The sequence below is a fragment of the Cryptomeria japonica genome, chromosome 3 (assembly GCF_030272615.1).
Source record: "Cryptomeria japonica chromosome 3, Sugi_1.0, whole genome shotgun sequence".
Classification (NCBI taxonomy): domain Eukaryota; kingdom Viridiplantae; phylum Streptophyta; class Pinopsida; order Cupressales; family Cupressaceae; genus Cryptomeria; species Cryptomeria japonica.
Genome location: NC_081407.1, coordinates 44,083,239 through 44,111,031, shown reverse-complemented (window position 1 = coordinate 44,111,031; position 27,793 = coordinate 44,083,239). Strand labels below are relative to the sequence as shown.

The following is a 27,793-nucleotide window of genomic DNA, read 5'->3' as shown; positions in this document are numbered from 1 at the left end:
ATACATATTTCTTTCACTCATCTAATAACATGAAATAAAATTTGAGAAGTATAGAGACCATGCAAATTGTTGAATTGACACATAAAATTCACCATTTCTTCAATGAAGTTTACAAGTCTTTTACAACAATATCTTGGCAACAATCTTTGCCTTCTCTTTCTATTCTACTCTAACTGTCTCCTACTCTTTGACTATTCCCTATTATCTATTCTCTATTAACCAACTATTAACTATTAGCTAGCTATTCACCGACTATTAACCTTTTCAAATGAGGAGCCAGGGCTTTATATAAAGAACCTTTTACAAACAGATGGCTCTGATTGACTTAGAACCAATGGCTAGGATTACAAGACAGAAACCCTAATTAGGGTTTGTTACAACAAACTTCCTTAGCCAATTAGAAAATTACATTTCAGGAGCGAGGACCAATAGGAAGCAAGGGTAGGTACACCGAAGTTTGTGCTGCCTCTGGTAAATTAGGTACATTGAATCTGGTCATGCTGAGGTGGAGCAATCCGACTGGAAGAATGATGACTGGGATGCCACCTTGTCAAACGCTTGTGACTTGGTTGATCCTCTTCTCTAGTAGCATGTCTCGCCTTGAAGTGTTGGCAAAGCCTTTCTTGGTCATCTTGTGAAAGCATGAGGTCTTGAGGCTAACTGGAACTCCGTGAACACTCCTAGTCTTCCAATGCTTCAAAGCACATTGTCTTCCCTTTTTGCGTGTGGAACGTCCTTGATGGTGATGCTAGACTAGAAGAGGTCGTCCTTGCCCTGGCCTGGTTTTCTCCATCTGCAAAATAAACCAAAAGGTGATTAAGCACATATGACATATTCATTTCAACAAAGCAATTTCCACCTTAAATCATCAACAAGAAGACATCCAAAATGAAGTTTGCTCAAGATTCTCCCCAAGGACAGGCCCTATAAGAATTTCGCTCTGGACCCTTTGGAAGGGTCAGGAGCAAAATTTGCATTCCTGGCCAAGTTAGACCTTATTTCATCATAATCTCACAACTAGCCCTTTGCCTAGCTCAAACAGGGTGAAAAATAGGACTTTCAAAGGATCTCACCCAGGACCTTCTGAAAGGGTCAGGAGCGAAATTTGCATTTTAGGACAAAAACTTCACAACTTGTGACCACAACTTGCTCAAATGCATGTCTAAGGATCCCTATAATCTCAACCAACATCAAGCTCGATGCAAAAATGGAGGAAAAAAAGAGTTTTTTGAGGATATTGCTCTAGACCCTTTGGAGGGGTCAGGAGCGAAATTCTAGTTTAGGCTCAAGTTCTATCACTCCTCCACTCTGAAATGTCTTCCAAGGCAAGCATACACTAGTCTTCTCTCCACCAAGGCCTGGGAATCCATCTCCTGACCTTCATCATGAGCAATTTAGGTGAAATTGAGAATTTTGCTCTAGACCCTTTGGAAGGGTCAGGAGCGAAATTCAAGTTTTAGACTTGATCCTTCATTTTCTTCATTCCAATTCACCCTACAAGGCAAGAATACCTCACTCCACCTTCAACCATGCCATAGGAATCAAATTTTTCGCTTCACACAAGGAGAAAATAGTTGTTTTGAGGAATTTCGCTCTGGACCCTTTGGAAGGGTCAAGAGCGAAATTCTTTCTTTGCTTGTTCTCTTACTTAGCTCCATTCTTCTCACTTTGTTCTACCTTGACTCTCCCTTTGGATCCTTCTCTCATGCTTGCAACACTTTGTTTGACCTCAAAATGACTTGCTAGGAGAAATTCGCTAAAAATCATGGCCAGGGATAGGACCTATCTAGGATTTCGCTCTGGACCTTCTGAAAGGGTCAGGAGCGAAAATCTTGCTTTGAGCTTATTTCCTCATTTTTTCAACCTCAATCAACTTCAAAAGGCAAGGACACACCTTCTCACTTCCATCCATGCCATAAAAACCAAAAACTTGACTTGATTTGCAAGGGAAAATAGGTGATTTTAGGAATTTCGCTCTGGACCCTTTAGAAGGGTCAGCAGCGAAATTCATGACTTGGCTCAATTCCTTCAAATTTGATAATCACTGGCAAGTCAAAGTCACACCTAAGGACACTCCCAATCCTAATTCACCTTGAACCACCCTAGACTTGGCATAAAATTGAGGGAAAAGAGTGGTTTTGGGGAATTTCGCTCAGGACCCTTTGGAAGGGTCAGGAGCGAAATCTGTTGATCTTGGACAAAACACTCACTTCTTTCACTCACAACCCCCTTCTAAGACATGCTTGTGGCAATCTTTAAGCCCAATCTACCTTGATCACTATCTTGGTCTAGCACAGATTTGGAAGAAAAAGGACATTTGGTGAATTTCACCCTGGACCCTTTGGAAGGGTCAAGAGCGAAATTCATGATTTGCTTGTTTTCCTTCACCAAGGTCTATCTTTTTCACTTTCTATACTTGGACTCTTATCCTTGGATCCCTCTCCCATGCTTGCAACATTTTGTTTGACCTCAAAATGACTAGAAAAGAGAATTTCGCTAGAAATCATGGCCAGGGACAGGACCTATAATGAATTTCGCCCTGGACCCTCTAGAAGGGTCAAGAGCGAATTTCTTCCTCTAGCCTAAAATCATCATTTTTGAAGGCAACAAACCATTCAAGGGCAATCCTAGGGGCATCCCCAACTTGGTCTAGGCCTGGCTTGGCACAAAGTTTGGGAGGATAGGATGGGTTAGGAGCGAAAATCTTGCTTTGAGCTCATTTCTTCATCCTTTCAACCTCAATCATCTTCAAAAGGCAAGAACACACCTCCTCACACTCACCCAAGCTATAAAAACTCAAAGTTTGACTTGACCTGTAGGGAAAATAGGTGATTTTAGAAATTTCGCTCTGGACCCTTTGGAAGGGTCAAGAGCAAAATTCATATTTTGCTCAATTCCTTCAAATTCCTAGATCACTAGCAACTCAAAGTCATTCTTAGGGACATCTCCTTCTTGAATTTACCTTGGCCCACACTTGATCTAGCACAAAGTTGAGAGAAAAGAGAGGTTTTGAGAAAATTCGCTCTGGACCCTTTGGAAGGGTCAGGAGCGAATTTCTCCTTCTTGACTTGATTCTTCATCCTTTCAATCTCATTCTTCATTACAACATAAAATTTAATCGTTTTTCACCAAAGGCACAAAGTTTGAAGCCCAAACCAGGCTAAAAAAATAGGTTTGCAAGGAATTTCGCTCTGGAGGGTCAGGAGCGAAATTCATGTTCTAGGCTAAAATCCTTCACATTCTTACATCCCAACACTTCAAAACTAGAATGTAGGTCCAAACAAAGAAGGAAATGAGGTTTATGGGAAATTTCACTCTAGACCCTTTGGAAGGGTCAGGAGCGAAATTTCCATTCTTGGACAAAATCTTCACTTTTCAACGCTTTCAATCATTCCCCAAGGCAAGAACACATCCATCTACCTTCCAACATGCCTTAGAGACCAACACTTTAGCCAAAATTAGGAAGGAAATGAGGGTTATGAGGATTTTCGCTCTTGACCCTTTGGAAGGGTCAAGAGCGAAAATCTTGATCTATCCAATTCTCTCTCAAACTTGATCAATTTCAAGGTCCTTTCAAACTCTATTCATCATTTTAGGCAAGATAGAAGGTCAAATGGAAGATTTCGCTCTGGACCCCTTGGAAGGGTCAGGAGCGAAATTTCCATTCTAGGTTGATTTTCACCATTTTGTAGACTTAAACCTCCTCTACAAGGCAAACATGCATCCAAGTCTCCTCAACTATGCCTCAAAAATCCAAAACTTGGCCATATGAAAGAGAAAAATAGAGGAAAAGGTGAATTTTGCTCTGGACCCTTTGGAAGGGTCAGGAGCGAAATTCATGCTTTAGACAAAATCCACACTTTCAAACACCTCAAATCACTTCCTAAGGCAAGAATATGTCAATTTGCCCTTACCATGCCCAAGGAATCAAGGTTTCCAGTGCAAACAAGGAGAAAAAAGGTGTCTAGGGAGAATTTCGCTCTGGACCCTTTGGAAGGGTCAGGAGCGAAATTCACATTTAGGCTCAAATCTTGATTTCATTTCTCACATTTCTTCATCCAAACAAGTGTTTTGCCCTCAATAATGCCTGGGAATGAGTTAGTTCTAAGTTTGGATCAAACTAGAATGTCTTATGGAGAATTTCGCTCTGGACCCTTTGGAAGGGTCAGGAGAGAAATTCTCTTTGGACCCTTTGGAATGGTCAGGAGCGAAATTTGACATTTTGGTCTCTCCGTCAGGATCCATGTATAGAATATAACATTTAAGTATAAGTGACATTTCCTTATATCTTTCTTCTTTCTTATACTTTAAGTCATATTCCATATATACTGTCAGGATGTTTGAGAGTGGTTTCGGACCTCCAAGAGTTATAATGCAAAATCTAGTTTTTGGAGGATTCTTTAGTTTTCCAGAAAGTCAAATTTCAGGATCAGGAAGACATTCCAGGCTTAGCCAAATTTCAAGGTATTTGAAGATCAGGATGACATTCCAAACTTCATCGCTCACCAATTTGACCTAACTCAGACCTTCAAGGATGATACTCACTCACCAAGCAAGACACAATTAGCAACGAGCAAAACCAAGCCCTAAGGAAGACTCTCAAAGAAACCCTAATTCTGGGGCCCTGTGGACTCACCCTGGCTCAAGCAGAGTCTGCCATCCTAGTGATCCCCCTGGTGACACTCAAAATGCAAAGGTTAACAGACAAAACCCTAAAAACCTAGAAAAACAAACCCCAGAAAGCAAAAAAGCAGGGGTCCCCATTTATAATGGGGCGATGTGTGAATACGTCACAACAGGTCTGCACAAGATAAGCAACAAATCTAGTTCTTTCAGTCAGGGAAATTGTCTTCTAGCTGGACGAACGTCTTCCTAGGTCTAGCGAGCCTACCCCAAGACTGTCAAACCTGCTCCAACGCTGCTAAACCTACTTCAGGTTGTGCTACATCTGTTCTAGGGCAAGCGAAATGATCTGCAATCAACAATCTAGGCGATTGTTCAAGTCTGACCTGAACTGTGATTCAGATAAGTTCTTTGTATGCCCTAGAAGGGCAATATTGTAATCTGTTGCTATATCTAATCTAATCAGATCCGAGATCTTTGGTTGCTGGGTTTTTCCTCCAAGAGGGAGGTTTTCTCAGGGTACATGTGTGTTATGCGTATGATTTACTTTGCATTCTGATTTTTGTTCTATACAGCTAATCTGATTGCTACAAACTAACATGGTATCAGAGCTTGGTTCGTACTAGCTATAATCAGATTATCAGAAGCCTTCATCCTCAATCTATCCTTCCAATCTTCAGTCAGCATGGCATAATACATTAGAGCTGAAGATAGATTGGATGGTACATCCAATTTCACTTCATGGAAATTCAGAATCATGATGGCATTGAATGATCTCTCTAAGTACATCAGCAAAGACTCTCGAGCCCTCAGCTAAAGAAGAAAAGGAACCTTGCAGAAAGGAAGACTTCCAAGCTCAACGGATAATAGTGGATTCCGTCAAGGATCATATCGTGCCTCTCATCGCCAAGCTAATGACAGCAAAAGAAATGTTCAGCACCTTGGAGAAGATGTATGAGATCAACAACACCAGTTGCATCCATCATTGAAGCAACAACTTCACCACATCAATATGGCAAAAGGAGAATGTGTAGTTGCATACTTCAAGAGGATTTCTGATCTAAAGGATCAGCTCTCTTATGTTGGGAAAGTTGTTGAAGATAGCGACCTGTCCATGATGGCTCTCAATGGTCTTCCATCATCTTGGGAAGCATTCATTCAAGGAATCAGCGCAAGGATTGAACTTCCACAGTTTGATCGCTTGAGGACAGATTGTTTACATGAAGAGTCACAGCTAATTGCAAGAGGACTTGAGCGTGATCATTATGATGTGGAAAATCAAGTTCCTGCTTCGCATATGGAGAAAGGTAAAGGAAGAAAGTGGGATAGAGACAGAGGTTCTAATTCTGCTCCTAAAGCAAAAAGGAAGGAGGACTTATCTCACATCCAGTGCTTTAAGTGTAATAAGTTTGGTCATTTTGCTCGGGATTGCAAAATCGGGAGTTTTCTTGCTTCCTTTGCAGAAGTTGGCATAGGAACTCCTCAAAAGGAACAAAAGTCAAATGAAGACTTCCTTTTCTAAAAAGGAAGAAAATGTCAGAAGGAGCTTCAGAGGGAGCTTGTTGTTTTCAACTTCAGAAGGAGCTTGTTTGTTGTTTCGGCTTCAGAGGAAGCCACATCCTTGGTTAAGGCAATCTTCTGGGAGAAGATTGAGGTGAAAGCCCTTGGTTAAGGCAATCTTCCGAGAGAAGATTGATGTGAAAGCCCTCGGTTAAGGCAATCTTCCGAGAGAAGGTTGAGGTGAAAGCCCTCGTTCCACCCTCTGCAAGTAGGCATGGTGGTGTTGCATTCTTCTCTGGGAGAAGTCTGAGGATAGAGCCGTCTTTCACCCTCTGCGAGTAGGCATGGTGGGTATCATGGAAGAAATTCCATGATGAGCTAGTTCACCCTCTGGGAGTAGCTTTGGTGAACATTTCATGTGTTTCATCCGTGGGAGTAGCCATGGTGTTAGTCACTATGTGACTTGGTCATTCAGAAGGAATCCTCCCTAGCTAAGAGGGAGAGTTGATGTATAGCTAGGTCGGATCCCCTTGGGTGGGCCGACCTAGTCAACCGAATTACTAATGGGCCTTCGGCCTTAGCAATTCGCCTTTGTATTGGGCCTATTTGAGTGGGTAAAGTAAATTCCTATAATTGTAACATGTAAAGGACTTCATGTAACGTGTGGCCCTAATTGGGCGTATGGGTTAATGTAACTTGTAATTCAATAGGTCAGGACCTATTGAATGTGTAACTTGTAACTTGGGGCAAGACCTATGTAATTTGCAATTTAAATTATGTAACTTGGCACCAATCTCTCCAAAGCCGACCTATATCTTCAAGTGTTTGAAGGCATATAAAAGGGGAGCGACTTGAGGTCACAAACATATCCAAGTCAAGCGTCACATCTCTGCTACATACACGAATTATGTAATTGTGGTCTGCACAAGATAAGCAGCAAATTTGGTTCTTTCAGTCAGCGAAATTGTCTTCTAGCTTGGCGAACATCTTCCTAGGTCTACCAAACCTGCTCCTAGGTCTGTCAAGCTTGCCCCAAGGCTGCCGAACCTACTCCAACGCTATTGAACCTACTTCAGGTTGTGCTACATATGTTCTAGGGCAAGCGAACTCCCTCACATGATCTGCAATCAACAATCTAGGCGATTGTTCAAGTTTGACCTGAACTGTGATTCAAATAAGTTCTTTGTATGCCCTAGAAGGGCAGTATTGTAATCTGCTGCTATATCTAATCTAATCAGATCTGAGATCTTTGGTTGCTGGGTTTTTCCTCCAAGAGGGAGGTTTTCCCAGGGTACATGTGTGTTATGCGTATGATTTACTTTGCATTCTAATTTTTTGTTCTGTACTGCTAATCTGATTGCTAAAAACTAACAAATTTGATGCTGACAACTTTTGGCATCAACATGGGGACACCTGAGCAGAGTATAGGGACTTCATAAATTTTGGACTTTCTTCCTTCCTTTCAGGAATGGGAAGATAGTCTTTATGCACCTTTGGTTTTGTTTCTTCCTAAGGGGAGAAATGTTGTTCAACAATCAAGGTCCATCATCTACATCCAATTTCGGGCATCAACCATTGGTACAGTTTACTACTTTTGGGAAGGCTACATAGTCTTTCTTATCCTTTCTATTTCAGAGGGAATTTCTTCCTTACATGAGATTCTTGTTGTGTTGGGAAACTTGTTTCTTTTTTCTCTTTTGGGGAGGAGTTTTGTCCCACTGGGTTTTCTCCTTTACTCCATTTGTGAGAGATTGTTTTGTGCATGGGTACCTAACATGGCCTTGTAGTCGGGACCCATCTTTGCATTGTTGCATGTTTTCACCCACCTAAGCTATGCTTAAGGGGGGGTTGTTAGTGTAGGTTTTTTATATTTATTTTTCCTACACATTATTATGCATACTTAGGTTATAATAGGATGGTTAGTATGAGGACACTTGGCATAATCCTACAGTCACATGTGTCATTCACACCCACATTTGGGTGGATGAATATCACACCCTCTTTTGGACTCATATGCCACCTCCCCATAACCATTTGTTTGTCCCTACCTGAGTTGGTTTGCCACATGTTTGGCATTTTTCAAATGGGCACAACTCCCACCTAATTTGGTTATTTGGGAGTTATTATTCCTCTTGGAATTATATGCCCTTATTCGGCTGTATAATCAGCACTCACCTCTCCCTTAGGAGTTAATCCAATTGAGCACATATCAGCTCAGTCAGTACAAGGGAGCGCTGATACATATTGTATCATTTGGAGTGTGATAAATTTAATATCATTATTTTGATTATTGCACCATATTTCAGCATTTCATCCTCTCTGTTGCTCTCGTGTAGAAGGTTGATCTTGGTTTTGCAGGTGATCCTGGGGGATTGAGTCCATCAGTGACTTTAACATGGTGACTCTAACATGTCATGTTTCAACCGTTCCTATTCTTTACCCTTATCATCTCTTGTTTGACTGTTATCACATCCTTTGTCTACATGGCTTTGTACTTGTCTATAATCTTCTGTCACTAAGTCATTTTGCCCTTTTTCATAGATTCAGAAGCTCTTATTCAGTCCTTTTTACTGGCACTAACGGGGAACAAGATCTTTTCATTCTTTTACTGCTTAGTTTCTAACCTTTTGTCATTCACTGACCCTGTCATTGTATATGTTCTTAAATACCATCACTAGCATGATTGAATACTATTGTAACTGATCTGCCAACAGTGCATCTCTCAGTTAAGGGTCTTTTAAGACAAAAATTTCAAGCCCTAGCTACTCTTGGTGTTCATACATTCTTCAATCCCTTTACCTGTGTTCTATAGATATTATAGAAATCGTACTGATCAAGTTTGTATTCTTGTCATCACTAATACTGTTTTTCTCTTCATTGGATACCATATACTATCATTCGTTTATCAAAGCCAAGTTAGGCTTGTCCCACTACTGTCATGAGCCATGATTTGTCTTTGGAGTCTTCTAAAGCTCTATTCTTTCCCTCTGTTCAGCATTTTACCTCACTATTGTACCTTGCATTGTTTATGCCTTTTGTGTCAACTCTGCTATAGAATGACAGTATCGTCTTGATATTGATTCTTTGTTGTCTCTGTCTTGTTGGACTGCATTTTGTATTCATTCTTCAACAGGTCACAAGAATTAACAAGTTACAAAAGATTTTCAGCTTATAAGATTTTTTTTAAGCACTTTGGCTATTACAACAGTGACCTTGGCCTTGTATCTCGATTTTCTTCCCTGTTAAGAAAAGCTTCTTCTATCACTTGGAATATGGCCTCAGCATTTAACAGAGGTAAGGACTTCAATCATCCTAAAACTCTAGTATAAGCTTGCCTTGAACTGACCATCAGAAATTTGGGACAGAGACACGGTTTATAGGGCAAAGTAGGCAGATATAAGAGCATAGGTATGCCTTCTTTCTCTCCATGCCAATACTTAGGACACTAGAGACTGTCTGTGTGGTTGTTTCAAACTTTACACTTCTTAATTCACAATAAATCTTCATTCACCTGATTAAAAGATGGTATTGAGAAAAGAAAAATTAAAACAGAGTTGCAATCATTTAGTACCTGAATTTGACAACATATACATTAGTGAAAAGTCTGAGGAATTAGAACTTTAGAAAATTGGACAGAATCATCACATTGAAGATATATAGATTCAGGAAACGATGGTTCATGCAATACGCATCTTCAGAAAATTGGATAAAACCTTCATATTGAAGATACACAGATATACAAGGAAATGATAAATCCACCAATATGGGAGGAACTGGAATCCTGATTAACAATAAATAAGTCAAAAACAGCCATGATATTCTCTGCAGTAATAAACTCTTAGGAAAAATATTATTACTCTTTCTAACCTTTACAATGTGGACATACAAAGAAGTCACATAAATCACTATCAAACTCTAAATATGAAAGGAAATAAAAATGCAATCAATTGAATTGAGTTTCTCTTTAGCATCAGATTTTGTGAAGCAAAAGCAAATAGTTAACAGAAAGAAATGTCACATTTACCGTGCATTGGTACCATGCATATTTTTCTCCTTTCGGTCCTGAATACAACCAAACAATCAAATACTAGTTGATTAAAGCGGTATTCTAAAATTACATAAGCCCTTATATAATGGTTCAACCTCACTGAAAGATGACCATTACATGTATCTCAAAGAGGATAAACATTTGCTATCATACTGGAGAACACAGTTTAACATTCAAGACATCTAGAGGTCAAAATAAATCAATGCTTTCAAAGTCATGACATCAGAGATCCAAAGAAAAACCTGGATGAGTGAGTTCAACCGTCTTGAATGGTACATCTTTAGGACTATTAAGGTAAACTCTACGAGGATCAATGCTCACAACAACAGCCTACAGAAATAGGATAAAATGAGCTAGCAGTTAAAACACTATATCAATCTACTAATTGAATAGAAAATCTAGAAACAAAACTGCATGTGTGCCAAACAGCAAGCAACCAGATATATTATGATAATTTGTTAAACTAAAAATTTCTCATCTTCCCAACAGACTGATCCCTCTCATCTTTCCAGTTTGATTAAAACCACAAGTCATGGTTAATAATCAATAAACTGATGTCTGATCTGTAAACTGTTAAAGATACTCCCCAAACAATCAACAATTAAAGATGCTAACTTGTCAACTCTATTCAATACCTCGTATGAGCTGAGTTCTCATTCTAATGGCTGATCAAAACAGTTAGATTGTCCAACTTGTAGAACACAAACTTACTTCTAAGAGGGGGGCTTGAATCACTAGTAAATGAAACTTAAAACTTTATCCAATTAAACTTTTTTGTTAAATTGCTTTTAAATGGAATACTGAAATGAAAGCACCAATTTGAAATCTGAAAAGGAACACCACATCAAGAAGAAAATGCACAAACGTCTACGTGGAAACCCAAGATGGGAAAACCACGGTGAAAAATGCTGCTAGGATCTACTGTCCTAATCCAGCCTCATAGTTAAAGAAGTTTACACAATTTTAGGGCACCAACCCAAGGAATCATCAAACCCCTTCACAAAGCACCAACTTTTCAAAACCCCAAAGTGAATATCTGAGCACCTACTCGGTCTTTCAACAGTGCTAACATTAAGGGCAATTCAGTGACATAATATGTCTGATTCAATTACAATTTCATCACATTCTCAACAGATAACAACAGACTGTCACAAACTAGATATATGCACCTATATAGGCTGTCCAAGTGAAATCATTAGTCCTTGGATACCATAAACCATAATTTAATATACCCCTTAGATATCTAAAACTAAAAATCCTTTTAACAACATTAAGATGTATAAACCTTAGGAGCCAATTGAAATCGAGCAAACATGAACACAACTTGCATGGTATCAAGTCTTGATGCTATAAGATATAACAAACTATCGATCATAGACCTATATTTTGTCTAATTTGTATCTAGTGAATAATCATTTTTACTCAACTTACAACCCGTGATCATTGGTGTATTGACAGGTTTGCAATCTTCCATTTGGAATTTCTTAAACATCTCTTCGGTATATTTAGTCTAAGAGAGAAATATACCTGCATCCAACTGAGACACTTGCAACCCAAGAAAAAATGAAAGCTCTCCTATCACAGACATTTCGAATTTTGTTTGCATTTGGGTGGCAAAATCTTTGCAAATATTATCATCACCACCAAAAACAATGTCATTAGCATAAACTACTACCACAAATACATGATCACCAATTGACTTGAAATATATGTTGCTACCTACATTACCTCTGTTGAAACCTTGCTGAAGATATTAGGCCTAGTTGAAATATATGTTGCTACCTGCATTACCTCATTCATAAGTGCAACATAGTTGATGAATTTATTAGGCCTCTTGCTTTCCTTGAAGGTTCCTGAAGGAGTAGCGAACTTCTGAGCTTCTGCTATAGTTTTGGTGGCCCATAGTGGTCTTTTCTTGTGATTATCTATAGGTGGGTTTTGTGTTTCACTTATAGTTTCCTCAAGATACTCCCTCTGAAGCTCAGGAGTAGGTTCTTCTTCTAAGTTAGAAGTAGGATTATGAATTTCAGGTTCTATTGTATTTTGAGCCCTTTTGAAGGCTAAATCTTCTTCGAAGATTACATCCCTACTGAGTTCAATATTTCTCTGTCCTTGTACATAGATTTTGTAGGCTTTAGAAGTTTCACTGTATCCTACAAGTATTCCCCTTTTTCCAGAGGGTTCTAGTTTTAGTCTTTTCTCTTTAGGTACATGAATATAGACCGGACACCCAAATATCCTAAGATGGCTGATATCTGGTTTTGTTTTGGTAAAGACTTCCTCAGGAGTTTTATCTTCAAGGTGTGAATGAGGACATCTATTTTGTATGTACACAGCAGTGTTGGCTGCTTCTGCCCAAAGGTTCAAGTTTAGATTTTGATCTAGTATCATGGCTTTGGCAGCTTCTACTATGGTCCTATTTTTCCTTTCAGCTACTCCATTTTGTTGTGGATTATAAGGTATTGATAACTCCCTCTTAATCCCAGAATTTTCACAAAAGTCTTTAAATAGTTCTGATGTGTATTCCCCCCCATTGTCAATTCTTAAGTTTTTAATTTTGTTTTCAGAGAGATTTTCTGTTAATGTTTTAAACTCTTTGAACCTACTTAGGATCTCTTCTGATTCTTTACATTTCAGAAAGTAGATCCACGTCTTCCTAGAGTAGTCATCAACAAAAATTACATAGTACAAAAATCCCCCTAGCGAGGGTACGGACATAGGTCCACATACATCAGAATGAATTAACTCCAAAACTTTGCTAGTTTTCCTAGTACTATTCTGAAATGCATTTTTGGTATTTTTACCTAAGGCACACCCTTTGCAAGCCTCTGAATGATATTGCTTCAACTTAGGTAGACCTGTGACAAGGTTTCCCATGGTTGACAAAGCTCTATAATTCAGATGACCTAATCTCCTGTGCCATACTTCATTTGCATTAGTTGCTTCATGGATCAATGCTAGATTGGGCTCTGTACATAGCTCATACAAATAGCCTTGTCTTCGACCAATGACCTTAGCGTCTTTGATGGAGGATCTCTTTGGCCAAGCCAACACCTTGTTTTCCATGAAGGTCACTCTGTATCCTTGATCTTCTAGTGCTGATATGGAGATTAGATTTCTTTTGATGCCTGGAACATATAGTACTTCTTCAAGTCGTAGTGACAGGCCTGACTTTAGTTTGATGGTGCAGGTTCCAATTCCTCTGACTGGATGTGAAGAATCGTCTCCGATGGTTACTTCCTCATCATCTTTCTCTATCATGGAGTCTAGTATTTCTCTAAAGCCGGTGATGTGTCTGGATGAACCACTGTCGATCACCCATGAGTTAGATTTGTTTGAAGTATGGCTTGTAAGTGCTGAGTAGAGGACATAGTTCTCGGAGTCATTTTCTTTTCTAGATTTCTTCACTTTTGCAAATGTGGCTTGCTTCCCTTTCTCCGGACAGTTTGCAACATAGTGTCCGAATTTGTCACACCTATAACATTGAACATGTGTAGGTCTTTCTTAGAAGTGTTCTTGCCTTGTTTGGCTTTTCTTTTCTTGAATTGCTTCTTTTTGTACCTTTTATTGATGTTTGTATTTAGGACTTGCAAGTCTTCATCTATATTCTTCTGTGTTATTCCTACTTTGTTCAATCGGGATTCTTCTTGTAGACAGTCATCTCTTAGTCTTTCAAACTTAGGATATTTGGACCTTGCACTGATGCCTTGGACGAATGTGCTCCATCCACTAGGCAACCCATCTAAAGCAATGAGTGTTAGTTATTTGCCTCGGATCTCGTAGTCCAAAGTTGCAAGTTCATCTTTTAGAACTGAAATCCGCATGAAGTAGGCGTTGATTGTCTCCCCTTTGTTCATGGTGATATGATTTATTTCTCGTTTCAGTGCTAGAGTACGACTTGCATTTGATATCTCAAATGTCTTTTCAAGTGCCTTGAACATTTTATAAGCCGTCTCCTGCTTTCTAATGATGGGCATTATATTATTTCTTACCCCATCCACTATTATTTTAATAGCCTTATCATTTCCCTCGATCCATGTGGATTTCTCGGTTTCATCTTCTGGTTGTGCACTTTCAGTTTGGACATATGAATCAACTTTGTTTTCTCTTAAAATCATTTTGATTCTAAACTTCCAAGCTGAAAAATCTTCGCTACCTCCGAGTCTATCTTCGAATCTGATAGCGTTGGCCATTATGGAAATGTGATGTAGTTTGTAACTTAGTCCTTGAATTTTATCAAAATTGAATAGCCTTAGGTTCGATTACCTTGGCTCTAATACCATGTAAAGTTATTTCAATTTCAATTAAAGAACAAGTTATGTACTATGTATGCTATAAATGTATATGAGGAATTATGTTGAAGTCTAATAATTCTGATTTTATCTGCAGGTCTGAAAGAGAGAGATCATTTTATGTTTTCTATGTCTCCTCCAAATGAATTCAATTGGTATATATATCATTTAGGCAACCGGTCAATTGGTGTATTGACCGGTCATGCCTTTTAGGCATGACCGATCAATGCACCCATTGATCGGTGCCTTTGTAATTATACTATTAACACAAGGTTGTTTATCGGTTCAAAACCTCGATAGCATATTGTAATATAATATAATGATTGATCAAGATAATGAATCGGTTCATGTAAACACCGATAATTCAAAATGCACGATGTATGTAATCCAACCGGTGCAGTTGTTTAACCACTGTTAATTCCAAATGAAGCGGTGTATGTATTAAGCCCGATAAAAAATATGCCCGATGATTAAGCCCGATAACAGATGTGGATCGGTGCCAATAGTTATGCACCCGATAGCAAGTATGTATCGGCTAATAACCCGATAACTTATAGCATTTAATATGCTAAGCAATGTTTGTAAAATCCGATAATCATATGCAATATAAGTTTAGACATGAAGCATGTAAATAACAGAACAAGGAAGGTTGGAAATATCTTATCTTGCATAAGCTACCATGCATTAACAAAAATATAGGCTTGTAAGGAATTTCGCTCTGGACCCTTTGGAAGGGTCAGGAGCAAGATTTCCTTCCTTGGCTAAAACACTCATTCCTTAACTCCTTCAAACATCCTTAAAGATTTCAATATGCCCATTTTCTCTTTCAACATGCCTTGGACATCAAAATTGGGTCAAACAAGGAAGGAAATGCATCTTAGGTAGATTTTCGCTCTGGACCCTTTGGAAGGGTCAGGAGCGAAAATCTCATTCTAGGCTTGATATTTCATCTTTTATTGCTTTCCATCATTTCTCAAGGCAAGAATATGTCTATCCCTCCTCCATCATGCCTTCGACACTAAGAACTTGGCCTAACAAGGAAGACAATGAGGTCCATGAAGATTTTCGCTCTGGACCCTTTGGAAGGGTCAGGAGCGAAAATCATGTTTTGAGCTTGATTTTTCATTTCTCCAACACTTTCAAACATTTCAAATGGCGAAATCATGTCCACACTTCCCTTCAAGATGCCTTGCAACTCAAAATTTGGTCAAACTACGAAGGAAATGAGCCTTAGGAGGATTTTCGCTCTGGACCCTTTGGAAGGGTCAAGAGCGAAAATCTCATTCTAGGCCAGATCACTCACTTTTCAAACTCCAAACCACTTCAAGAAGCAAACTTAGATCATTTTCCACCTAAGGAAGAAGGTTTCAAGGTCAAACAAGGTAGCAAATGAAGTTTATGATGAATTTTGCTCTGGACCCCTTTGGAAGGGTCAGGAGCGAGATTCTCCTTTAGGCCAAAATCTTGTTCTTCAAAATCAATCAAACTCCCTCTCAAGGCAAAAACATACCCATTCATCTCCCATCAAGCCAACGCCTAGCCAAAATAAGGAAGAAAACAAGAGTTATAAGGATTTTCGCTCTGGACCCTTTGGAAGCGTCAGGAGCGAAAATCATGTTTTTGACCTTGATTCTTGATTTTCCAAACTCTAATCTTCCTTCGGGGGCAAACATAGATCTTTATTCATGCATCTCCACCTTGGTCCTGACTCTTGCTAAAGGAAAAAATGAGTGTTTCAAGAATTTTGCTCTGGACCCTTTGGAAGGGTCAAGAGCGAAATTCTCATTCTTAGCTAAAATCTTCACTTCGTCCACCTTCACTCACCTCCTAAAGTTAGAACATGTCAAGACACCCCCAAACATGCCTAAGGAACTATGAAATTGGTCTTGACAAGTGATAAATTGAGGTGCACAAAGATTTTCGCTCTGGACCCTTTGGAAGGGTCAGGAGCGAAATTCCTAATCTTGGCCAAGATCCTGACTTCATTTTCACATTTCTTCATTCAAACAAGCGGTTTTTGCCTTCATTCAAGCCTAGGAATGCATTAGTTCAAGGTTTTGGTCAAAGTAGAATGTCATATGGAGAATTTCACTCTAGACCCTTTGGAAGGGTCAGGAGTGAAATTTGACTTTTTGAACTCTCCGTCAGGATCATTTTATGGGATATAACATTTAAGTATAAGAAAACGTATACTTTTAAGTTATATTCCATATATACTTTCAGGATGTTTGAGAGTGGTTTCGGACCTCCAGGAGTTGTATTGCAAAATCTAGTTTTTGGAGGATTCTTCAGTTTTCCAAACTTAGTCAAATTTCAGGATCAGGACATTCCAGACTTAGCCAAATTTTCAAGGCATTTGAAGATCAGGATGACATTTCAGACTTCATCACTCACCAACTCGACCTAGCTCGGACCTTCAAGAATGATACCCACTCACAAAGCAAGACACAATTAGCAACGAGAGCAAAACCAGGCCCTAAGGAAGACTCTCAAAGAAACCCTAATTTTGGGGCCCTGTGGACTCACCCTGGCTCAAGCAAAGCCTGCAATCCAACGATCCCCTCGACAGCACTCATCCTGCAAAGGCTAACAGACAAAACCCTAAAAGACCTAGAAAACAAACCCTAGAAAGCAAAAAGCAGGGGTCCCCATTTGCAATGGGGTGATGTGTGAATACGTCACAACACACACATAAGTTTCTTTTCTTGGACATTTGAATCTTTCTGGTTATTCCATGTATACCTCTTCTTCCAAATAGCCATTTAGAAATGCAGATTTAACATCCATTTGCCACACTTTAAGATTCTTATGAACTAAAAATGCCAAAAACATTCGAATAGCTTCTAATCTGGCTACAAAAGAAAATGTTTCATCAAAGTCAATCCCCTCAAATTGCGCATATCCTTTACACACTAGTCTAGCCTTGTTTCTTACAATTTTACCATCCTCACTTAGTTTGTTCCTAAATACGCACTTAGCAACAATTACATTTTTATCAATAGCCCTAGGAACTAGTTCCCATGTTTTGTTTTTCTCTATTTGACTTAATTCCTCTTTCATTGCATTAATCCAATTTTCATCACTACTAGCCTCATTATAAGACTTAGGTTCTAATTTAGAAACCAAAGAAAGATATACCTCCTCATCATACTATTTGGCAACTAGTCTCCATGTTTGGACACCATCATCTTTGTGGCCAATGATCTGCTGCTCAGGATGGTTTTTCTTTACAAATTTTGAGGGAGCCTTTTCACTGTCAATTTTAGGAATCACTTTGCCACCATCTTCAGATCCTATTTCATCAAAATCATGTTCAAAGGCATTAAATTTCGAATCCTCAGCAACATTTTCAGATTCCTTGTCAACAATAGGTTCTTCAAAGCTATCTTTCTTCACAACTTCATCCACTTTCACATTAGCACTTTCAATAATCCTTTTCAATCTAGCATTGTAACATTTGTAAGCTTTACTATGTGTAGAGTAGCAACCAAAAATACCCTCATCACATCTAGGATCAAAACTTCCTAAATTATTTTCATCTCTTCTAATAAAACATCTACTTCCAAATTTTATGAAATACTTAACAGAAGCACGTCTACCATACCACAATTCATACAAAATTTTCTTATTAGTAGGTCTTAACTGTACTCTATTAAGAGTGTATACTGTTGTATGGACTGCTTCTACCCAAAACTTATCCGATATTTTTGCTTCATTAAGAAGAGTCCTCGCCATTTCATTAACTGCTTGATTCTTTCTTTTGACTACACCATTCTGTTACGGTATCCTTGTTGCAGAATACAATCTTTAATGCCATACTTTTCACAATATTCATCAAATTTGTTAGAAACAAATTCACCACCTTTGTCAAATCTAAAACACTTAATCTGAAAACCATTTCCTTTTTCAACCATTGCTCTAAAGGTTTTAAATCTTTCAAATGCCTCTAATTTTTCTTTTAGAAAAGTCACCCATGTCATTCTGGAAAAGCCATCCACAAATAGCATAAAAAATCTTTCATTTTTTTAACCTCTAGTTCTAGTCGGTCCACAAAGATTAGTATGCATTAACTCTAGAGGTTACAAACTTGAATATTCTTTTGGCTTAAAACTTATTCTAGTTTGCTTTCCCTATTGGCATTCCTTACAAACTAGGTTACCGGTACGGCTAGGTTTTCCTCCGTATCCGAGTGCGGATTCAACTTGGAATCCCTGTCGAATCGAACAGGGTTCCTCTATTTCGTCCTGGAATCGTATCCGCGTTTTTACACCCGTATCCGAACGAATGTGATGCCGACATGGCATATTTCTGACGTTTTTTCAACAGATCTGCGTCGCGCGCGAATTTCAAGATTTTTTTTGTTGACCTTCGCAAAAGGAAAAGGTCATAAAACCCTAAAACGTAAAGTGAACGTATTTTCTGATTTGCCTTCGTTTGTCTTCATATTTTCTGATTTGCCTTCGTATTTCTCAACCAAATAGCAGCTCGTCTTTGGCAGCTCTGTCTTCGGCAACGTAGGCTCAATCTTCAGCGACGCAAGTGACACGATGCACCGCTCACGCCGTCTTCGGCTCAAGCGATGCAACACGACACAGCTCCACTCAAGCATCTTCGGCAGGCTTCGAGGTATGTAGTTTTAAATTTTTAATTTCTTTCAAAAAAAATTTAAATTTCTATAGTTTGTTTATAATTTTTTTTTTTTTATCAGTTTATAATGTTTATTTATTATTTTAGACTCTATTTTATCAGTTTAATCGATGAAAGGAAATATAATTTTGGATGATTTAAATTTTAATTTATATAAATAATAAATGTGAAATATTTATAGTTTTGAATGATTTAAATTTTAATATTTTAATTTATATAAATAATAATGTGAAATATTTAAATTTCATTTAATGTGAAAATAAAATTATTCATAATGTTTAAAGTTTAACTTTTTAAGTAAATGTATAACCATATTAATATATGATAATAATATTTTCACATTTTTAAATTACAAAATTGAAAATAGCTGAAATATTCATATTTATAATTTAAAATAAATTATAATAATAATACAAATAAAAATTAAATATCATATTAATATTTAATTTTAATTTGTATTATTATTATTATTTAAAATATGAATATTTTAATTTATAATTATTGTGTAATTTAGAAATATGTAAATTTTTGAATAACTTAAATACTTAAATATTTAAATTTTAATAATTATTGTTTAACTTGTTGCAGATAGCATTATGGCAACATCTTTTAGCTCTATTCCTCAACGGACTTTCAAAACCGACCCAAATTCACCTTTATGGAAATATGTCAAAATATTTGTAATGTTCTCTAATCGTCCGATAGTGCACTGTCCAATTCGTAGGTGTGAATTGTCCCTGGCCGTACGGTGATGCACCGGCTACAGAGTGGGGCAGAGGGAGTAGTGTACGGTAAAGAGGTCGTACGGTGCGGTGAGGGTGGAGTGGCAGTACGGTGAAGAGGACGTACGGTGGTGGGGGTCATACAAAAAGAGATCGTACGGTGGTGTGAGGGAGGTGTTCGTACGGTGGTGTGGGTGTACAGTGGTGTGAGGAGGTGGTCGTATGGTGGTGTGGATGTACGGTGACGTGAGGAGGGGTGGCAGTATGGTGTGAGACCGTACGGTGAGGGTGCAGTCCGTACAATGTGAAAACCGTACAGTAGTGAAGATTAGTCACCAAACCAATCGATGAAGCTTGCAATAAGGTATGATGATAAACCAAAAGATTATATGCTATTGCACGAGCCAGAGAATAGTCAGATTAATGTATTTCAAATTACAATGATCTGGGACTGAGAGCAAGGCAGAGTAGGGTGAGGAGTTACTCCCACCGAAACTGTGAGAACCAAATAGGGAGGGTCTTTCACCTCCGAAATGGCAGATAACAGAACTCCAACTGGAATTCGCACAAACAAGAGAAAATACCAAATTCGCATGCTTACAATAATGACTAATACGGCCATATATATCCGTTCCGGGAAACTTCCCGAAGGGTTACAAATGGGCTAACACGACCAAAAAAAACTTGCCTAATCTAATTAAACAAAAGGGCCCGAAAGATTTGTTATTAAATTTGGGGCCTTACAACAAAGTAATTAGATTTATTATTTAATTATATCGGGGACATCACAATCCTCCCGGGCCAAAAATTGCATGCCCTCAAGCAATTGCAGACTTGGATGCTCCAGAATTTGTTGGCCTTCTAATGATGTGTTTTTCATGCACATGCGAACACAGAATAAAATACTGAAGTATCTTATCCTCTCTTGAACAAAGTTCCCGACTACTGAAGATCTCGCTGAAGGATCAGTCAAAGTAACTTCAAGGTTTTGTTATGTAGGATCTCTACGTGTGGATAAGCTCTCTGTGGTATGATGTGATTTTGCTGGAATCACAAGGGGACTTACACTTGATGACTAAACCTCTAATTTGCTTTGAATATTGCTGGAACACGGGATTTCACTAGCCTAGATTTTTTGAAAAAAAGGAAAAAGGATGAGGGTGAGGGAAGGATCTAATTCTGACACTAAGAATGTAGGAGCAATGATTGATCTTTGATGAAATTCTAACTAAGTCTTGTTTTGACATCCCAGGACCATCTCCACAAGATTAGTGCAATCTTCGGAGGAAAGCTTTATGATGTTCAGATCATCGCTACAGGCATAGACACCATCAGGCTGATGCATATCAGTGAAGAAGAGACAATTGAAGTTAAGTTTAAGCTGAATGATTCTAGTTGACTACACAAGGCAAGTCTACAATCAACAAACTGCTAGTAGTATGGATATACAAAATTCACCATCAATCAAACACATTTCTTCCACTCATCTAATAACATGAAATCAAATCTGAAAAGTATAGAGACCATGCAAATTGTTGAATCGACCCATAGATTTCATCATTTCTTCAATGAAGTTTTACAAGCCTTTTACAACAACACCTTGGCAACAATCTTTGCCTTCTCTTTCTATTCTACTCTAATTGCTATACTATTAACTGACTTATTCACTATTTCTAACTATTCACCTTCTAACTCCTGACTATCTATTAGCCTTTACAAATGAGGAGCCAAGGCTTATATAGTGCCCTCAATACAATTTGATGGCTCAGATCAACTTGAGATCAATGGCCGAGATTTTACAATGAAAACCCTAATTAGGGTTTGTTACAACAAACTCAATTCTGGCCAATGAAATAATTGCATTATTTGGACATGTCTTCTTTGGAATATTCGACCAATGGATAACCAGGGTAGGTACATCGAAGTTTGTGCCATCTCAAATGAGTCAGGTACATTGAATCTGGACACGCTGAGATGGACCAATCTGATTGGAGGAGTGATGACTGGGATGCCACCTTGTCTGACACTTGTAACTTGGTAGATGCTCAATTTGATGATGCTGAGAAGCTAACTTTAATTAACTCTTCTGGAACTATCTGCTTCTTCAACGAACCCTAGCTTTAACCTCCTTTGTCTTTGATGTGCAGGATGGATGGTATACCTTTCCTTCAAATGCTGGACTGGAAGAGGTCGTCCCTGATGATGCTGGACCAGAGAAGGCCGTCCTTGTTGATGCTGGACTAGAGAAGGTCGTCCTTGTCTTGGCTTGATCTTCTTTCATCTGCAAAAACAAATCAAAAGATGATTAAGGACATGATAAAATCATTTCAACATAGTATTTCACACCTTAAATCATCAACAAAAGATATTAAAATGAAGTTAGTTCAAGACTCTGTCCAAGGACAGGCCCTATAAGAATTTCGCCCTGGACCCTCTGGAAAGGTCAGGAGCGAATTTTGCATTCCTGGCCAATTTAGACCTCTTTTCAACATTACCTCACAATTAGCTCCTCGCCTGACCCCAAACAAGGTGAAAAATAGTAGTTTCAAAAGATTTCGCCCTGGACCCTCTGGAAAGGTCAGGAGCGAATTTTGCATCTTTGGATAGATTCCATCATGTCTCTACTCCAAAATGCCTTCCAAGGCAAGCATATGCTATCATTCTCCTCACCAAAGGCTGGGAATCCACAACTTAACCTTCCTCATGGGCAAACTAGGTGATTTTGGGAATTTCGCTCTGGACCCTCTGGAAGGGTCAGGAGCGAAATTCCTTCTTTAGGCTTCATTTTACACTTCCTTCACTTCAATTCATCTGGACTCCCCCACATTGAATCCACTTCCCAACTTGGCAACATTGGTTTGATCTTCACAAGGCCTAAAAAGGAAAATTCGCTCAAAATCATGGCCAGGGACAGGACCTATCTAGGATTTCGCTCTGGACCCTTTGGAAGGGTCAGGAGCGAAATCCTTGTTTTAGCTCAAAATCTACATTTTTGGTGACCAAAATCCATTCAAGGGCAATCTTAAGGCTTATCTTACCTAGGTCTAGGCTTAGCTTGGCACAAACTTTGGAGAAAAGGATGGGTTTTAGGATTTTCGCTCTGGACCCTTTGGAAGGGTCAGGAGCGAAAATCTTGTTTTAGACTCATTCCTCCATCATTTCAACTTGAACTCACCTCCAAGACTAAGGAAACACCTCTCTTCTCTCATCCAAGTTATAAAGAGTCAAAGTTGACTTGATTTTGTAAGGAAAACAAGGTGATTTTAAGATTTTCGCTTTGAACCCTTTGGAAGGGTCAGGAGCGAAAATCTTGTTCTGGGCTTGATTCTCCATTTCTTCAACTCCAATGCACTCTAGAAGACAACTAGACATCATTCTTCACCCAAGGGATAAGGTCTTAAGCCAAAACAAGGTCAAAAGAATAGGCTTGCAAGGAATTTCGCTCTGGACCCTTTGGAAGGGTCAGGACCGAAATTCACCTTCTTGGCTAGAATCCTTCATTTTCTCAAAGCTCTCACACATTTCCAAAGTCCAAACATGTCCATCCTTCCTTTCAAGATGCTCTGCAAATCAAAATTTGGTCAAACTAGGGAGGAAATGAGCTTTAGGAAGATTTTCGCTCTGGACCCTTTGGAAGGGTCAGGAGCGAAAATCTCATTCTAGGCTAGATTACTCACTTTTCAAACTTCAAACCACTTCAAGAAGCAAACTTAGATCATTTTCCACCTAAGGAATAAGGTTTCAAGGTCGACCAAGGTAACAAATGAAGTTTATGATGAATTTTTCTCTGGACCCTTTGGAAGGGTCAGGAGCGAAATTCTCCTTTAGGCCAAAATCTTGTTCTTCAAAATCAATCAACTCCATCTCAAGGCAAGAACATACCAATTCATCCCCCAACATGCCCTAGAAACCAACATTTACTCACAATTTGAAAGGAAATGAGAGCTACAAAGATTTTCGCTCTGGACCCTTTAGAAGGGTCAGGAGCGAAAATCATGTTTTGGGTTGGATCCTTGACTTTTCCTATTTTCATCCTCTTTGGGAGGCAAACATAGATCCTTCCTCATGCATCTCCACCTTGGTCTTGACTCTTGCTAAACAAAAAATGAGTGTTTTCAAGAATTTCGCTCTGGACCCTCTAGAAGGGTCAGGAGCGAAATTCATCTTCTTGACTAAAATCCTTCATCTTTCAATCTTGACAAGGCTAGAACATTCAAAAATACCTTCAAACATGCCTTAGGAACTAGAAATTTGGCCTTGATAAGTGAGAATTTGAGGTCTTCAAGGATTTTCGCTCTGGACCCTTTGGAAGGGTCAGGAGCGAAATCCCTATTCTTGGCCAAGATCCTGACTTCATTTTCACATTTCTTCATTCAAACAAGCGTTTTTACCTTCATTCAAGCCTGGGAATGCGTTAGTTCTAGGTTTTGGTCAAACTAGAATGTCTTATGGAGAATTTCGCTCTGGACCCTTTGGAAGGGTCAGAAGCGAAATTCGCTTTGGCCCCTTTGGAAGGGTCAGGAGCGAAATTTGACATTTTGGTCTCTCCGTCAGGATCATTTTATGGAATATAACATTGAAGTATAAGAAAGAAGAAAGATATAAGAAAATGAAGAAAATGTCACTTATACTTTAAGTTGTATTCCATATATACTTCCAGGATGTTTGAGAGTGGTTTCGGACCTCCAGGAGTTAAATTGCAAAATCTAGTTTTTGGAGGATTCTTCAGTTTTCCAGACTAAGTCAAATTTTAGGATCAGGACATTCCAGACTTAGCCAAATTTCAAGATCAGGACATTCCAGACTTAGCCAAATTTCAGAGCATTTGAAGATCAGGATGACATTCCAGACTTCATCACTCACCAACTTGACCTAGCTCGGACCTTCAAGAATGATACCCACTCACAAAGCAAGACACAATTAGCAACAAGAGCAAAACCAGGCCCCAAGGAAGACTCTCAAAGAAACCCTAACCTGGAGCACCTGCTGACTCCCCTCGCTCAAGCAAAGCCTACCATCCAATTGATCCCCTGGCGACACTCAAAATGCAAAGGCTAACAGACAAACCCCTAAAAACCCTAGAAAACAAACCCCAGAAAACAAAAAGTAGGGGTCCCCATTTGCAATGGGGCGATGTGTGAATACGTCACAACACCTTCCCAGGTGGCATCCTCGATGGGTAGATTCTTCCAGCGTATAAGGAACTCTTTGACTGTGCGTGTTCTCAACCTCTTTTCTCTGACATCAACGATCTTTGCCGGCTCCAAAATTAGTTTCCCTTCTTCGTCGATGGGTGGCAGATCCTTGGATACTGTGACGCGCTGTCCAACGGCCTTCTTCAGACATGACACGTGAAAAATATTGTGAATCCGACTCCCCTCAGGAAGCTCCCATTCGTAGGCAACTTCACCCACTCTCCGAACCACCCTGTAGGGTCCATAGCAACGCAGCTTCAACTTCTCCTTACAACTTGTCTTCAAGGAGGATTGTCTGTGCGGTTGAAGTCAAAGTTAAACCAAATCACCAACCTCAAAATTCCGCTCAATCCGGTGTCGGTCAGCATACATCTTTTGCTTGTTCTGAGCCCTCTACAGGTTGTCTTTGAGAGATGTCAGGATGTCTAAACTATCCTGAAGCCAATCTTTGGCCATCGGTGCACGACTGTCTCCCAATGCCAGGTCAACAAATGAAGAAGGTTCATAACCGTACAGTGCTTTGAAAGGTGGCATGCCTATCGACATGTGGTAAGTGGTGTTGTAAACGTGTTCACCCAAATGTAACCAGCAAACCCAAGCCTTCTGTTGCGCTGAGACGTAGTTCCCGAGATAACCCTCCAGCCATTTGTTCACAATCTCGATCTGTCTGTCTGTCTGTCTGTGGATCGTAGCTCATGCTGGACGACAGCTCGGTTCCGGCCAACCGAAATAACTCCATCCAGAAGGTACTCAAAAAACGGCCATCCCTGTCACTGACTATGTTTCGCGGTAAACCATGTAGGCAGAACACCTCACGAAAGAACAACTCGACTACTTGAACTGCTTGATATCTTGTGGGGATGGCAAAAAAATGTGCATACTTGGTCAATCAGTCAACTATGACAAAAATGCAATCCTTTCCTTGCACTCTAGGGAGTCCCGTATTGAAATCCATCGAGATGCTATCCAATTTTTGGTCGGGAAATTGCAGTGGTTGCAGTAGTCCGGCCGGTAGGTTATGCTCGGATTTGTTCTGCTAACAGGTGGAGCATTCCCGCACATACTGCAGGACGTTGTCCTTAAGCCCCTTCCAGGAAAACCTTTCACAGATCTGTCTGTAGGTTTTTCAAGTATCTCGGGTGTCCAGCCAAGGGGGAGTCATGCAATTCCTTCAGAACCTTTTCCTTCATCTTGGATTCGGGTACCAGATAAATTCTGTCCTTTGTAATAAATGATGTCGTCAACCACATTGTATCGGTCATCCTGCACTTGACCATCCATCAATTCGCAGGCAAAAGTGTTCTTAGAGTATTCAACCAAAATGTATTCCTTCCAGTCTGCCGAAATTTGAGATAAAGAACTTATGGCAAGCCTTCTTCACAAGGCATCAACGACCACGTTATTCTTTCCCTTCACATATTCAATGTCGAAATCAAATGCCTGGACTTTGCTCACCCATTTCTATTGTCATTCATTCAGATCCCTCTGCTCCAAGAAGTATCACAAGTTGTTGTGGTTCGTTCGCACAACAAACTTTGCTCCGACGAGGTACTGTTGAAACTTCGTCAGTGCGTGTATGATGGCGAGCATCTCCTTGTCGTAGATGGAATATAACCACTCAACTCCCGAGAGCTTTCGACTCTCGAACGCAATGGGGTGACGGTCTTGCATCAACACCGCTCCAATGCCTTCACCCGAGGCATCACACTCAAGGATTAAAGGGCGAGTCAAGTCTGGTAGTGCCAGAGCCGGACACGTACTCATAACTTCTTTTAATTTGTCGAAGGTCTGTTGCGCCTGCCCATTCCAATGGAAGGATCCTTTCTTTGTCAGATCTGTTAGTGGTGCTCCAAGCTGTGAAAATCCTTTCACAAACCTTCTATAATAACTGCACAAACTAAAAAATCCACGCAACTCTAAGAGAGTCTTTGGTGGAGGCCAATCCAAAATGGCCTGAATCTTCTCCTAGTTAATCCAAACGGCATGACCAAGAACTCATAGTGTCTGTAATGGCAACGAAAGGTCGTCTTTTCCACATCTTGCTCCCTCATACGAATCTGATGGTAGCCGGAACGGAGATCAATCTTGGGGAAATAGATTGCGCCATGTAGTTCGTCCAATAGCTCATCGATCTTGGGAATGGGGTACCTATTCTTGATAGTCTTCTTGTTTAATGCACGATAATCGACACACATTCTGAGAGTCCCATCCTTCTTCTTCACCAGTACCACCGAGGACGCAAAGGGGCTAGAACTGGGTCGGATCCATCCCTTATCGAGGAGTTCCTGGATCGTTTTCTCTATCTCATCTTTGAACTTCTTCGGGTGGCGATAGGGTGTGGTGATAACGGGTTTTGCTCCCTCCTCCAACTCGATGGTGTGCTCAAACCCTCTGTGTGGGGGTATACCAGGTGGAATATCCGCGAAGACCAAACTATGCCCATCCAGAACCGACTGAAGTTCCCCATCCTGATAGTAAGTCAGTTGTCGTTTCACAGGTTTTGTTGAGATCAAGCAATGTGTTGCCCAATCTACTTCATCATGTCTGAAGATGGCTTCCATCCTTTTCGTGGAAATCTCCCTCGGGCCGCCATTCGACATTCCGCTGAGAAGTACCTTCCTGCCATCCACCTCAAATGAGAACTCCATCCTTTTGAAGCTCTGTGTGTACTGGTCGAGGGTCTCCATCCAGTGAATGTCGAATATGACATCCGTGTCATCCAGATCCACAACAAAGAAATCATCAGTCACTGTGTAATTTCCCATG

At 39.6% G+C, this 27,793-nt stretch overlaps 1 protein-coding gene across 6 annotated transcripts in view; it reads right to left on the bottom strand.

The window, feature by feature from the left end:
* LOC131033192 (imidazole glycerol phosphate synthase hisHF, chloroplastic) overlaps positions 1 to 27,793 on the bottom strand; it is a 188,573-nt gene that overhangs the window by 26,244 nt on the left and 134,536 nt on the right. For all 6 annotated transcript variants that reach the window (XM_057964339.2, XM_057964347.2, XM_057964357.2 and 3 more), the window contains 2 exons: positions 10,414 to 10,501; positions 10,148 to 10,185 (listed from right to left, as the gene is read on the bottom strand). In XM_057964339.2, coding sequence (XP_057820322.2) covers positions 10,148 to 10,185; positions 10,414 to 10,501 — 126 coding nt within the window. The remainder of the gene's footprint in view (positions 1 to 10,147; positions 10,186 to 10,413; positions 10,502 to 27,793) is intronic.